The sequence below is a fragment of the Calliphora vicina genome, chromosome 3 (genome assembly GCF_958450345.1).
Source record: "Calliphora vicina chromosome 3, idCalVici1.1, whole genome shotgun sequence".
NCBI classification, from domain to species: Eukaryota; Metazoa; Arthropoda; class Insecta; order Diptera; family Calliphoridae; genus Calliphora; species Calliphora vicina.
In genome coordinates, this window is record NC_088782.1 from 89614966 (window position 1) to 89628944 (window position 13979).

General features: G+C 34.4%; 1 protein-coding gene across 1 annotated transcript; it reads left to right on the forward strand.

The window, feature by feature from the left end:
* Positions 1-4812: 4812 nt before the first annotated feature.
* LOC135955621 (uncharacterized) lies at positions 4813-10101 on the forward strand. Its single transcript, XM_065505979.1, has one exon. The coding sequence runs from the start codon at positions 4813-4815 to the stop codon at positions 10099-10101; it is 5289 nt and encodes a 1762-aa protein (XP_065362051.1).
* The last annotated feature ends 3878 nt before the right edge of the window (positions 10102-13979 follow it).

A 13979-nucleotide genomic window follows, 5' to 3' on the forward strand; every position in this document is an offset into this window, starting at 1 on the left:
CAACTACTGAACCAATTAAGTTGCCATGGAAAGGACAGTAGGGTCCTGTGGGTGGCAACAATATGTCGGCGGTCCATCAGCCGACATGATGATTAGTTTTGACAGAAATCGTTATATTGAGTTTGTGTTTCTGTGTTGTTTTGCGTTCATCACTCACTTCGGGTTCCTTAAATTTTTTATATTCCTCTATAAATGCTGGTATGTTTTTTTTTGTACGGCAGAATAATGGTACCAGTGTTGGCAAGAACCACCCCATCCGGCGAGCCTCAGCCTGGCATACGCCATCATACCAGCGCCGCCAACATCTGGTAACCCTCAACATCACAACAGATGTTTCTGTTGGTTTATTTTCATTTTCGATTCCTGGTCAGTACATCTGTTTGCAATTTTAAGAGGCCGAAAGCAAGCCTTGTCGACAGTGTGACCATTTTGGCATTTTTGCAGCTAGATTTAGCATTTTTTATTTTGATTTAGCTGCAAATTTTCGATTTAGCATTTGGCATTTTTTTTTTAGCATTTTTTAATAATTTGTTTAGCATTTTCTACCTTCAATTTATTTTTCATTTTTACCCCTGTTACAATTAAAATTTGATTGATTGTACATAGTTTAATGGTTTAACGAAAACGATGAAAAGATAAAAAATAAAAAAAAAATGATTATTTTTTATCGTGACGATAAACTGACAGTTCTCGTACAAAAAATGTAAATTGGAGGTTTATCGTTACGAAAAACGATAACCAGATATTGATAAAAAGGGGGTGAGTTTTCGGTTTTGAATGTTTTAAAAGAAATTTAATTTGAATATTTCAAACATGGTGGGTTTAGGCACATACAATGACAGGTATTAATCGTGACACCGGGTGGTTGTCAATTGAAACAGTTGTAAATCGTATAGAAACTCAATGCCTGGAGCTAAAACCCCATTTTTGATGCCTCTTCCGAATCTTGTCATCAAGCTAAAAGAGTTATAGTGCATTTACACCTACGCCATAAACATTTTATAAGTTGTTTATGGTGATAAACTAGTTTAAGAAACTTGTTTATCCATACAAAACAAAAACAGGTTTGTAACTAGCTTTTGAGATAAACTAGGTACAAAAAACGAGTTTTTGCTAAAGCAACTCTGTTTTTCAACATTTTTCTGGTAACGCTGGTAACATTTGACATTTGCTCAAAAATAAAAAAAACTGTTTTCTTTTAAAACAAGTAAAGCTACGTTTCCGCATACACCGTAATCGGCACCGAAAACGAAATTCCATACATTTGCACCGAAAAAAAGTTCGTTTCAGAAATCGGCAACGAAAATTGGGAACGAAACGGCACCGATCAGTAACGAAAAACATGTCATTTGGTGCCGGAACGAAAACAACTTCAAGTAGGTTGTTTTCGGTGCTGTAGCAACGAAATTATTTGAATTATTGTTTTATTTAAGATTTAAAGAAAATCAATTGGAATAGGAAAAAATAATAGATTTTGTCAAAAATAATGAAATTCTATTTAATTTTCAAATGACAACTTAAAAAATAATTTCGTTTCTGTTTTATGGCGCAACGCTCCCAACTGAAACGAAAACAATTCAGAAACGAAACGGTGACGAACACCAACGTTTTTCAGTTTCAGTTTTCGTTATCGGCGCCGATTACGGTGTATGCGGAAACCCAGCTTAAGAGAGCTAGATTCGGCTGTGCCGAATTTTATATACCCTTCACCAAAATATACTTTAAAATAAAAATTTTTTAGGTAAACAAAATTTATTTTTTTTCCAGTTGTTTTTTCGAAATTGTTTTTAATTTTTTTTTTTAATTTTTAAAATTATTTTTTTAATCTTAATAATTTTTTTTTTTATTTAAAAAAAAATTTTTTTTTAGTTTTTATTTTTTTTTTAATATTTACTGAAAAAAAATTTTGGTAAAAAAAAAAATTCGTTTTAAAAAACATTTTTTCCGATTTTGACCCATTGTAGGTCCAACTTATTATGGTTTTTTATAGACGTCGTTGCATAGGTCTTTGAAATATCTATCATTAGATATCCATATTGTCTATATTAATGATTTAGTAATCCAGATATTGGTCAAAAATAGGTCAAAAATCGAGGTTGTCCTGGTTTTTTCCTTATATCTCAGCCATTTGTAGACCGATTTTCTCGATTTTAAATAGCAACCGAGCCGGAAGAATTTCGGAGATATTGATGTATCACTCGTGTATGTATGTTATTTGGGGGCTTCAGAAAGTTTATTTCAACACACAGACGGACATGGCTATATCGACTCCGCTATCTATAACGATTCAGAATATACATATACACTTTGTGGGGTCGCAAATGAAAAATGTAGAAATTACAAACGGAATGACAAACTTATATATACTCATGGTGAAGGGTATAAAAAAGCCAAACTGTAAGAAAAAGTTTAAAAAATTTATTTAAAAGTGTTTTTTTTTATATAATATGGACAACGAAAATAAAAGGTATGTTTATATGTACATATATGTATAGGTACGTGCAGCAACGTTTTTTCGTAACAACGTCCATATTTTTATTAAATTTTTTTAAATTGAAGTCAGCTGTTTTATGACATGTCAAAAATAAACCACTTAACTGACCAAAATGCTGATGTAAACGGTATGGTTTATGAAAGTAGCTTATGATCATAAACTAGTTTGAAAATTACAAGTGAAAATGCACTATTATATACAGATAGAAATTTATTGTATTTAAAGTTTTTAAATCCTTTATTATCAGATATACAAAAATTAAATAAAATGTTTGAAAGTAACGACGCACATTGGTTGAAGAGTTGCCGAAATTAATTTGTTTCATGTTCGCCGATTTGGATAATTTTTTGGTATTTTGTTGTCAGATATCTGAATATTATGATTCCGTAATATTAGGCTGATATATTTATTATTTGTTTGGACAGACACGATCGAAGTTCATATATGTTCGTGTTTATGCGCACAGTGTATATGGCCAGTTATTGTTCACTGGCCATTCTATGTTTTTTATTGTTTTCTCATTTTTTGTAATTTTTAAACTCACTTACTCTTGTAAACCCCAAGCGTACGGTACGTACATAGAAAAAATATAAAACCCCGAAGAAAAACTAAATAAAACCCCATTTTATTTTAAAACCCCAAAAACTAATTGAATTTTTATTTTTTTAACCCCGATATTTTCGAGGAAATATTTCAAGGAAACATTTTGGTCCTTCGAACCGGATAGAAACCCCCGAGGCCTTGAAATATTTCATGAAAATATTTTTATTTTCAGAGAACCGAGGATTTTTTCTCTATAACCCCAACCAAATTTGGAAATATTTTCAATTAAACCCCCCCCCCCTTATCCACAAAACCAAGGAAAAAGGTACGTTATTCAATTTAATAGTGAATATAATAAAACTAAAAGTGACAATAAAAAAGTGTTTTTTATAAAAAGCAAAAGAATAACCAACAAGTTAAAAAACCCCTTGTTTAAAAATTGCAATTTGCCGTCGGCAAAACACAAACGATTTTTTTCTCTACTGCATTCCTTTTTTCTATCCTCACTTTTTTACCCTTGTTTTAATTTCTTTTTTTTTCGCGTGTGTTTAACTCCAAAAATAAAAGAAAAAACTCTTATATTGTGTGGATTTTTCATATATTTATTCATAGTGTTTATTCCCTTATTACCCGTGTTTTTCTTTTATTTAAAAGTGATATTTTTATTTACTTCAGTGTTTTTGTTGTTTTTTAATCCCAGCTTCTTTATTCTCTGTTAACACTGCTGTTAACAAAAGCTTTAATAGTGATACGTTTTTTACTCAACTGTGTTGATCTAAACGAATATAGCACAAAAGAGAATAAAGAAGAAAAACATTTTACTCGCTAGTATAATTGTAAACAAAAACCGACGGACACGCGATTAAAATAAAAATTAAATTATTTTGTGAATTTTTTATTTTTGTGATATTTTAATAATATCAAATAAATAATAATAAAAATATAATTTTAATAAACCCAATATAAAGTGAGTGTGTGTGTTATTTATTGTAATAATAATAACATTCAAAAAAATTACAGTGCAATTGTTGGTTGTTGTTTATTTTCTCTTTTGCTTTATATTGTCACTTACGCTAGTGCTGCAATATTTTAATCGTACGAATAAACCGGTTACCGTGTATTTTATCGTAATAAAGTGCATTTTTACTAATTTTTTTGATATTTAACCCGTGAAAATAAATTAATTGAGCATTTTTAAATTAAAATTTAACCCGTGAATAAAATATAATTGAAAAATAATTATTTTTAGTGAAAATTAATTATTTAATTTTATTCGAAAGTGAGTAACCGTTTATTCGTTTGCAGTAGTAGTGTATATTAAACATTTTTTATACCTTTTTTAATATTGAAAGTGCATTTACACTATAGAAAATCGTTGTTCAAATTTATTTACCTAATTTTTTGAATATTTTTATCTTGAGATAAAAAGAACATCGTGTAAATTCACTTTCTTATTTAATATTTTACATATTTAACCCATTATTTTTGTAGAATTTGCTTTGTGAATTCCTATTAACCCAAATATTTTTGAAATTTGTCATCTTTTTAAGATTATTTTTGAATTTTTTGAAACTATTACTCGTTTTTTGTCGATTTTACTCAGTATTTCAAACCCTCGTATTTCAAACAATCGTGATAAAATTCAAATTTTTAAATTATTTAAAGATTAGTTTTGTCTATTTTTTGAATTTTAAACAAGTTTTCACTATTTTTGATTATTTTTAAATGATCTTGATTTTTTTTTCAAAATTACCCGATATTTTTTAAGATCAAAAATGGACATGTCCGCATTGATTCGTAATGCCGATCGTTTGGCAGAATTCGAGGCTCATATTTCGATAATACCCGTCGGTGAACATCGAATTGGTTCGTTAAGTAGCCACGAAAAAGAATTAAACCGTTTATGGGAAGCTGTTCGTTCAGCATACGATAATTTGCTGATCGAAGCTGAACAATTGAAAACCCCACAGATTGTTGAGGTGAAGACCAGATATATGGCTTCTTATAGTACATATACTCGTGGTATCTCCATGATAACCACCTATTTGGACAATTTAAAAACCTCTGCTCAGGCAGAAAAGTCCATTGATCAGGGAATAAATTCAATGCCATTTGTTCATTTACCCCCTTGCGACACCCCTATTTTCTATGGTGACTATAAGAACTGGCCTTCATTCCGAGACATGTTCTCAGCTTTGTATGGCAATAATCCCCGTTTAACCCCTGTACAGAAATTGTACTATTTGCTGCAGAAAACTGCAAAGGATGCTCATGATGTCATACAAACTGTTCCATTAACTAATGATGGCTATGCAGTGGCATGGAAAAAGTTAGTTGATACGTATGAGAACAAAGATGCTCTTATAAATGAACAGCTTCGAACTCTTTTGAATATTAAACCCATTACCCAAGAAACAGGCCCGAATATTAAAAATCTGCAACGAACTCTTAATGATTGTATTACGAATCTTTCACTATTAGAAGTTACTCCGGAAATATTTTATCACGTTATGTTAGTATATATTTGTGCTACAAAGTTACCCGAAAACACTTTAAGTCTCTGGGAACAGTCGAAGAAACTTTGTCCAAAATCTCCAAAGTGGGAGGATATGGACGCATTTTTGACAGCTCATTTTAAAACTCTTGAGTCGATTTCTGATATAAGACAGTCTAACCCAGTTCAAAATATGAACAAAACCCCGAACACATTACCACGAAAGAACTCGATTGTTAATGCGCCTAAGAAATCATTTAATGACTCTAGAAAAGTTCAAAGTTTTGCGACAAAAACTAACCCTAGTTCCACAGTTTGTCGTTGTTTCCTTTGTCAAGGCTCACACCCCCTTAGACTTTGTCCAAACTTCTTGAGTCAGACTGTCGATGATAGAATGTCAACCGTAAAGAGACTTAGGTGTTGTTCAAATTGTTTGGCGACTTCTCACGATTTTAAGAATTGTAGAAGTACTCATGTTTGTTCTTTGTGTAGACAGAAGCATCACTCTTTGCTTCATAGAGATCAAAGACCGCAAGGTCAAAATTCTCAATTAGCAACCCAATTTCCTATAGCTTCCGGTACTAATGTACCATTACAACCCCCTTATAATGTTAACCCGATTCCAGCAAGCACCCAAAATCAACCCCCTCTTAATTTTACCCCTTCAACATCTGCAGCGGCTCATAACGTTCATACGTATGCCGCACATTTGAGCCCTAACCCCCATTCCACAGTCCTGTTGGGCTCGGCTATTTGTATAGTCCATGTGAACGATCTCAGATGTGCGGCTCGAGCGCTAGTTGACCCTGGTTCGCAAGGAACTTTTATCTCTAGGAGATTACAAAGGAAGCTTTCTATACCAACATTTTCAGTACCATCCACAAATGTCACTGGTATGATGGATTGCTTGGCTGGAAATTCCTCTACTATGTGCGTTCTTTCTGTCGGATCCCCGATAGACCCCAGTTTCAAACTTAAAATTTGCGCATATGTAGTTGAGAAAATTACCGGTCGGTTGCCCTCGTGTACCCTTTCAGATATCGTAAACTCTAGTTTTCCCGATATTACCATGACCGACGTCATGTGTACCCGTATGGATATCTTATTTGGAGGAAATGTTTATCCAAAAATTTTAACCTCGGATGTTAGAAAGCATCCAAATGGCAACCTGATCGCCCAAAGAACAGTTTTCGGTTGGATAGTAACTGGTGAGGTATTTCAATCGGAACCCATGTACACCCTTGCAACGTTTTGCAACCAAGTTGAGTTGAACGCCCAACTTGCTCGTTTTTGGGAACTTGAAGAAGTTCTACAAGCGACACGATGGTCCGAAAGCGAAGAAATTTGTGAGGAGCTTTACCGGACTACTACTTACAGAAACCCCGATGGTCGCTATGTAGTTTCACTCCCTTTTCGTCGAGAATTTTATAATGAAGTGACATTAGGAGATTCTCGACATAGTGCTTTGTCCCAGTTCATGAGAAATGAAACTCGACTTTTAAAGAACCCCGAATTGAAATCACAGTATGACACTGTGATTAGCGAGTATTTTGAAATGGGACATATCAAAGCAGTTAATCCCTCTGATTCAAAAGCGACTAGTTATTATTTACCGCATCATGCAGTATTTAAACCCGATAGTTTGACCACCAAACTCCGTGTGGTATTTAACGCCTCAAACCCATCCTCCAATGGCGTAAGCCTTAATAATATATTATACCCCGGTCCTGTTTTACAGGCAGACCTTACGGTCTTAATCCTCCAATGGCGACTCTTTCGTTACGTTTTTAACGCTGACATTGAGAAAATGTATCGCCAAATTTTAATTCATCCCGAACAAACACAATTTCAGCGGATCTTTTACCGCAATAATCCCGAAGCTGATATAATGGACTATGAGCTAAATACAGTCACATTCGGAGTGAATTGTGCACCGTATTTAGCGATTCGAACTCTTTTACAATTGGCCAACGATTGTGAACCCCAAAGTCCGTTAGCATCTCAAATTTTGAAAACCCAAATGTATGTCGATGACGTACTTGCTGGCTCTCATGAGCTAGAAGACGCTTTTGAGAGACGTATTGAACTCACCCATGTTCTCGAATCGGCTGGTTTCGTTTTACGAAAATGGACTGCCAATCATATACGTCTCTTAGAAGATTTACCCCGTGAGAATCTGCTTGATGCAGACTTCTTAAAATTTGCAGATGCTAGCACAACAAAAACCCTGGGCTTGCGATGGAATGCTGATACTGACAGTTTCTACTTCCGACTCATATCGCAGCCACGCCGGGATATTGTGACAAAACGTGCTGTCTTGTCAGAAATAGCTAAGCTATTTCACCCCGCCGGTTGGCTCTCTCCAAAAATTATTGTTGCAAAAATTATAATGCAACAAATATGGAAAGACAAGACAGATTGGGATGAAAGTTTAAAAACCTTAACCCTTGCGCAATGGCGCTCATTTTTAAATGATTACCCGAATATTGAGAAAATTAACATTCCAAGATGGGTTAATTTTCACCCGAGTCATGAAATTGAACTTCATGCATTTTCTGATGCTTCAGAAAAGGCTTATGGCTGTGCTCTTTATGTTCGAAGTATTTCGGCAAATGAAATCACTTCACATTTACTCTCTGCAAAGACGAAGGTAGCTCCTGTTAAGTCTGAAACATTACCCCGTTTAGAACTTTGTGGAGCGGCTTTGATGGCAAACATGGTAGAATCTTTGTGTAGTCAATTAAATCTAGACAAGAGAAAGATTTATATGTGGACCGATTCTACTATAGTTTTATCTTGGCTCAAAAAACCCCCGTGTCATTGGCCAACCTTTGTCAAGAACAGAGTTGCACTAATAGTAAAGAAAGTAGGTAACGAAAATTGGTTTCATGTTGATTCCAAAGATAACCCCGCAGATCTCGCAAGTCGTGGAACTCTTGCTCGAGATTTAGTAGATAACCCCTTATGGTGGTATGGTCCCTCGTGGTTACGACAACCGCGAGAATACTGGCCACAAAATATCGTTACCGAACATCTACATTTAGAAGTTCAATCTTTTTCTGTTCAGACTGAACTAAAATTTGACATACTGGAACGTTTTTCAGATTTACCCCGTGCAATGCGAATTATTTCGTATTGGTTCAGGTGTTTACAGTATTTGAAAACCCGAAAATGCTTGTACAACACTTTAGATTTAACCCAATCAGAAATGAGATTTACTCGTGATCGATTAATTCTAGTATGTCAAAAGAATTATATACCCGAATATTCTTTACTCTCAAAAGGTAAACCCATATCTTCCAAGAGTAATTTACTCACTTTGAACCCGTTTATTGACTCGAATGGTTTTGTCAGAATCAATGGTCGATTAGTTCGATCACCTGGCTTAACATACGATGAGCGTTACCCTAAAATTCTGCCTTATGCAGCCCGTTTTACTCGTTTGTTTGTTGAACATGTTCACAAGTGCTCTGCCCATGGTGGCCATTCATTATTGCTCAGATTAGTTAGAAATGAGTTTTGGGTCCCGAAATTAAAGAATCTAATTCGTACAGTTATTTTCAATTGTAAGGAATGTACAATTTACCGAAAGAAAACCGGTCAGCAGATTATGGCTGCTTTACCCCCTGAACGTGCGTCTCTTTCGAGACCGTTTACCCATACTGGTTTAGATTTCGCAGGTCCGTTCGACATAAAATCCTACACTGGTAGAGGTTGCCGAATAACAAAAGGTTATGTTCTCGTGTTTGTTTGTTTCGCCACAAAGGCGATTCATTTAGAGGCAACCGGTGATATGTCGACCGAAACATTTCTTGCTGCTTTTGCCCGTTTTTTCTCTCGTCGATGTTGTCCTGCTCATGTTTACTCGGACAACGGAACTGCATTTGTCGGTGCTGCTAATTTACTGGAAGTTGACCGAAAGCAGTTTTTACTCCAATTGAGGCAAAAAGTACTTGTACGAAATAGTTCTCAGCAAGTTGAATGGCATTTTATACCCCCTGGGGCTCCTCATATGGGCGGCTTATGGGAAGCCGGCGTTAAGAGTGTAAAAACTCATTTTCGCAAAATTGCTGGAATGCAAAAATTTACATTTGAGGAGTTTTCAACAATGTTAAGCCGTATTGAAGCTTGCCTAAACTCAAGACCATTAACTGCAATGAGCGATGATCCCCTCGATTTAGTCCCATTAACCCCTGGTCATTTTTTGATCGGAGCGCCTCTTTTGAGGCCTGAACCCAATCATTCCGATCTTTCTTTGAGTATTGCTAATAGATGGCAGAAACTCAAAGTGCTCCATCATCAGTTTGCTCTGCGATGGAAAGAGGAATACCTCAAAGAACTCCATCGGCGAACTAAGTGGAAATATCCACAAAGGGACTTGAAAGTAGGAGATTTAGTTGTGATCCGTCAAGATAATTTACCCCCGAATGAATGGCGCTTAGGTAGGATAGAGAAGACTCATGTAGGGCAAGATAGTAAGGTCCGCTCTGCGGACGTGAGAACAGCTTCGGGCATTTTTACGCGGCCCATTGTGAAGCTTGTTCTCTTGCCAAAGTCAGAAGCTGACTAATTTGTATTTTTTCTTCTCTCTCTCCCATTTTTATTTAACTCATATAGCTAGATGTCAAGTGTGAATCGCCGCCTCGAAGTCAACAGTAACAACCCCAGCAGTATCTGCAAGGACAACCCCCGCAATATCAGAAGAAGCAACAACACCAACTGACATGTCAGCAGCAACAACAACCCCATCCATATAACCCGCAACATCAAACCCCGGTTATTTTACCCCGCAGAATCCTCAGCCTTCCTTGTTGCAGTATAGCAAGGGGGGCGGGATGTTTATGCGCACAGTGTATATGGCCAGTTATTGTTCACTGGCCATTCTATGTTTTTTATTGTTTTCTCATTTTTTGTAATTTTTAAACTCACTTACTCTTGTAAACCCCAAGCGTACGGTACGTACATAGAAAAAATATAAAACCCCGAAGAAAAACTAAATAAAACCCCATTTTATTTTAAAACCCCAAAAACTAATTGAATTTTTATTTTTTTAACCCCGATATTTTCGAGGAAATATTTCAAGGAAACAGTTCGCTTGTTTAAAATGGCATGCAAATTTACTGTATATTCAATCTTTTGGTACAATCATAGTAAACTTATCATTTGACTTTGTTGTATATTTTCGTAAATGACAATTGCCATAGATGAGATTTGCATTAAAAAAGTTGGAAAAAGTGCCATATAAAAAATTTCGTAGAACAAAATATAAACAACATCAAAATTTCAATGTTCATCAATTTCAGTGGACTGCGCTGTGGAGCGCTGTTTAACGAAAGATGTCAAATTATAGCTTGAAGTCTCAGCTAAAAGTTAAAAAAAATTCAGCTGCTCCTACCTGCTCCTTTCCAAAAAAACAGTAAAAACTATAAAGTGATATAGTGATAAAGTAACAAAACATGAATTTTCGTTTATGCATGTTGTTGCCATAATTCTTTAGTTGTAGGAAGGAGAAATTTATCTCCTTTCTTGGGTGTTTTGTTATTTTATTATTTTTTATACTTAAATTATTAAGTAAACCCAAGCCAGTCGATCAACGTCAAATCTGGGTAATACTTTTTATTTATTTATTTGTTTAAAGGGACAAATGGGACTATAAAAGTCTTATGTGGTGTTTTTCTGTCCTCTTTAGTATTATTTTTTATTATTTAAAAAAACGTCGCTTTTTAATTTGGTCAACTTTACCAGTGGACAGTTCATAAGCGAATGAATTTTATTTCAAAAAATATTTATAGATAAGCTTCAAAATAAATCAATAAAATAATACAGGATTAACGGTTTTTTAAGAAGTAAATGAGAGTTGAGTGATAACATGAGTTATTACTAAAGTAAAAGAATGAGACCAAGACGAATTTATACAAGGTGGTGGTAGTTCTACAAAAACAACAAATGGTCTTAACAAATGTCAAAAAACAGAAATTAAAAATTAAACAAATATGTATTAAAACTAAATATGGTGTAGATAATTGAATAGGGAAGGCTTTACTTATTTATGCAAAATATAAATATTTTGTTAATTTGCTTAGAATATGTAGATATTGAAGTATAAAAACAAGCTTTGACAGGAGTTAGAACCAAACAAGCGAAAAAAGAGTAATCAGCTGATTGACTGACTCCACCTTGTATAAATTCGCCTTGAATGAGACAAAGAAAAACAAAAGATCATTGAGCATCAATTATATACATATGTAAACAATAATAATAAAACAATGAGAGTAATGAGTGCCAAATAATATAATTATTGAGAAACCATGAATGAAATAAACAAGATTGCGCCTTCGCTCTCTTAAAAAAAATTCTCTTAAGCTCAGTGACGTCAAAATTGACTAAAACTGATTGTATTATATGAAAATTTTATGTGATTTATAATGGAAAAGTCAATAATTATATTTAAAAGTTATTTATGTTTAATAAAATAAAATGTATTTTAGGTTTTATGTTATTAGTCATATTTTACTTTATTAATTTTCAATATTTTTGCTATATTTTAGTTCACGATTTTGATTTTTTATTATTATCTTATATATAAATAGGCCACATGTTTTTTTGTGGTACACTTTTAAGTATGTTATTGTCCACCAATATTGATGAAACATATATGGTTTAAAAGGTTATTTTCTCTAGATTTGCAGAACATCATATTTTTTTTAAATTCTTTCCATAAAAGTGGTAAAAAGCGTTTAAAAGTGGTCGAATTTCGGCCGCCCGAATTTCGATCCTAGTTATTATTATTATTATTGCAATTTTTGACTGCACACCACATTTTAATTTTTAATTATTTTTTTATTTATTTTTCACTATTTGTTTTGAAATTTCATATAAAAAGTAAGTATTTTACATTCAAAACATAAGAAAACAATCATTGTTGACGTCACGAAAAAAGAGTAAAAGAGTACACTAATATAACGGAATTGTCGATGTCGTAATCTTGTTTATTTCATTCATGTTGAGAAACAATATGTAAATGAGTTAACTATTTAAAAAGAGATCGAATTTACAGTCAAACATAATTGAATAAATGCACTGATAATAAAAGAAATTGAATTGAGCAATAGTTTAGAAATAGTAATATTATAATACAAGTTGTATGGGAAGTGGGCGAATCAGGTATATATTTTCAGGAGCCCATTCTACAATTATAATATTTAGTTTTTGAGAAAATTGAGTTGATGCATTAAAAATCAAGGGAGTTATGAAACTGTTTCAATACAAGTTGTATGGGAAGTGGGCGGATATTTTTCAAATTTCACACAAATGATTCTGAGTGTTTAAAAATGCTATGTGCCAAAAATCAATGCCGTAGGTCAAAATTTAATTTTCACTTTTTATGGGAGGTGAGCGTAAAAGTCGGATCATTTTGATTTTTAAATTTTTTCTTGATTCAAACAAAAAATGCCTATGTGCCAAGTTTCATTGTCCTTGGACAACTTCTTCTATTTTTAGCCGCTCGTTGTATGAACTTCAATCAATGTGCGACGACGATTTAACAATCTTATTCTCAGAATTACATTCTTTTAAAAAATCGTTCATCTCAAATGGTTTTAAAATCTGAATATTTTGATCCTTTTACTTCATCTTTTGACTACATAATACCTACACCGAATTTTGACAGAACTTTTAAGACCAGAATACCGACAAGGGATGATTGGGCCGCGAACTCTGTCCTAAGGGATGACGTGATCTCAATCTACACTGATGGTTCAAAGACAGAAAGAGCACGGGCTCGGGAATCTTCTCAGATGAACTGGACCTTTTGATGTCTATTCGATTACCCGATACCTGCACGGTTTTCCAGGCAGAGATTTATGCCATCGATACAGCCGCGAGAAGAATCCGGGAACTGAATCTCGAAAATTCGACTATACATATCTACTTGGACAGCCTTGCATCAATCAAGGCTCTTAACCCCAACGTGATCAGGTCGAAATGTCTTCTCAATTGTATCAAATCACTGGCACAACTGACACAACATCACGTCGAGTTGATATGGGTTCCAGGACACGAGGGCATCCGGGGAAATCAAGTATCTGATGAGTGCGCAACCAACGGGTCGTCCCTGGACGTATCTCTAGCGCAAAGGGATATTCACACTCCCCTGGTGACAGTATCGAGATGGATAGATGAATGGGCTTTGAGCGAGACGGAACTCAGGTGGTCAAATATCATCACTTGTAGAATATCCAGAATGCTCTGGCCCAATCTGACAGAGGATAGAACTAGGACTCTCTTGTCTCTTAGCAGGAATTCGATCAGGCTTCTTACGGGTATAATTACTGGGCACTGTATGATTGGACATATGTCGGAACGTATGGGTTACCCACGTTATAGCTACTGTAGAAGTTGTTTAGATGAAGAGGAGGAGGAATCGGTACAGCACCTTCTATGTGAATG

Coding starts and splice junctions, on each gene's coding strand:
- LOC135955621 (XM_065505979.1), top strand. CDS start 4,813: ATGGACATGTCCGCATTGATTCGTAATGCCGATCGTTTGGCAGAATTC.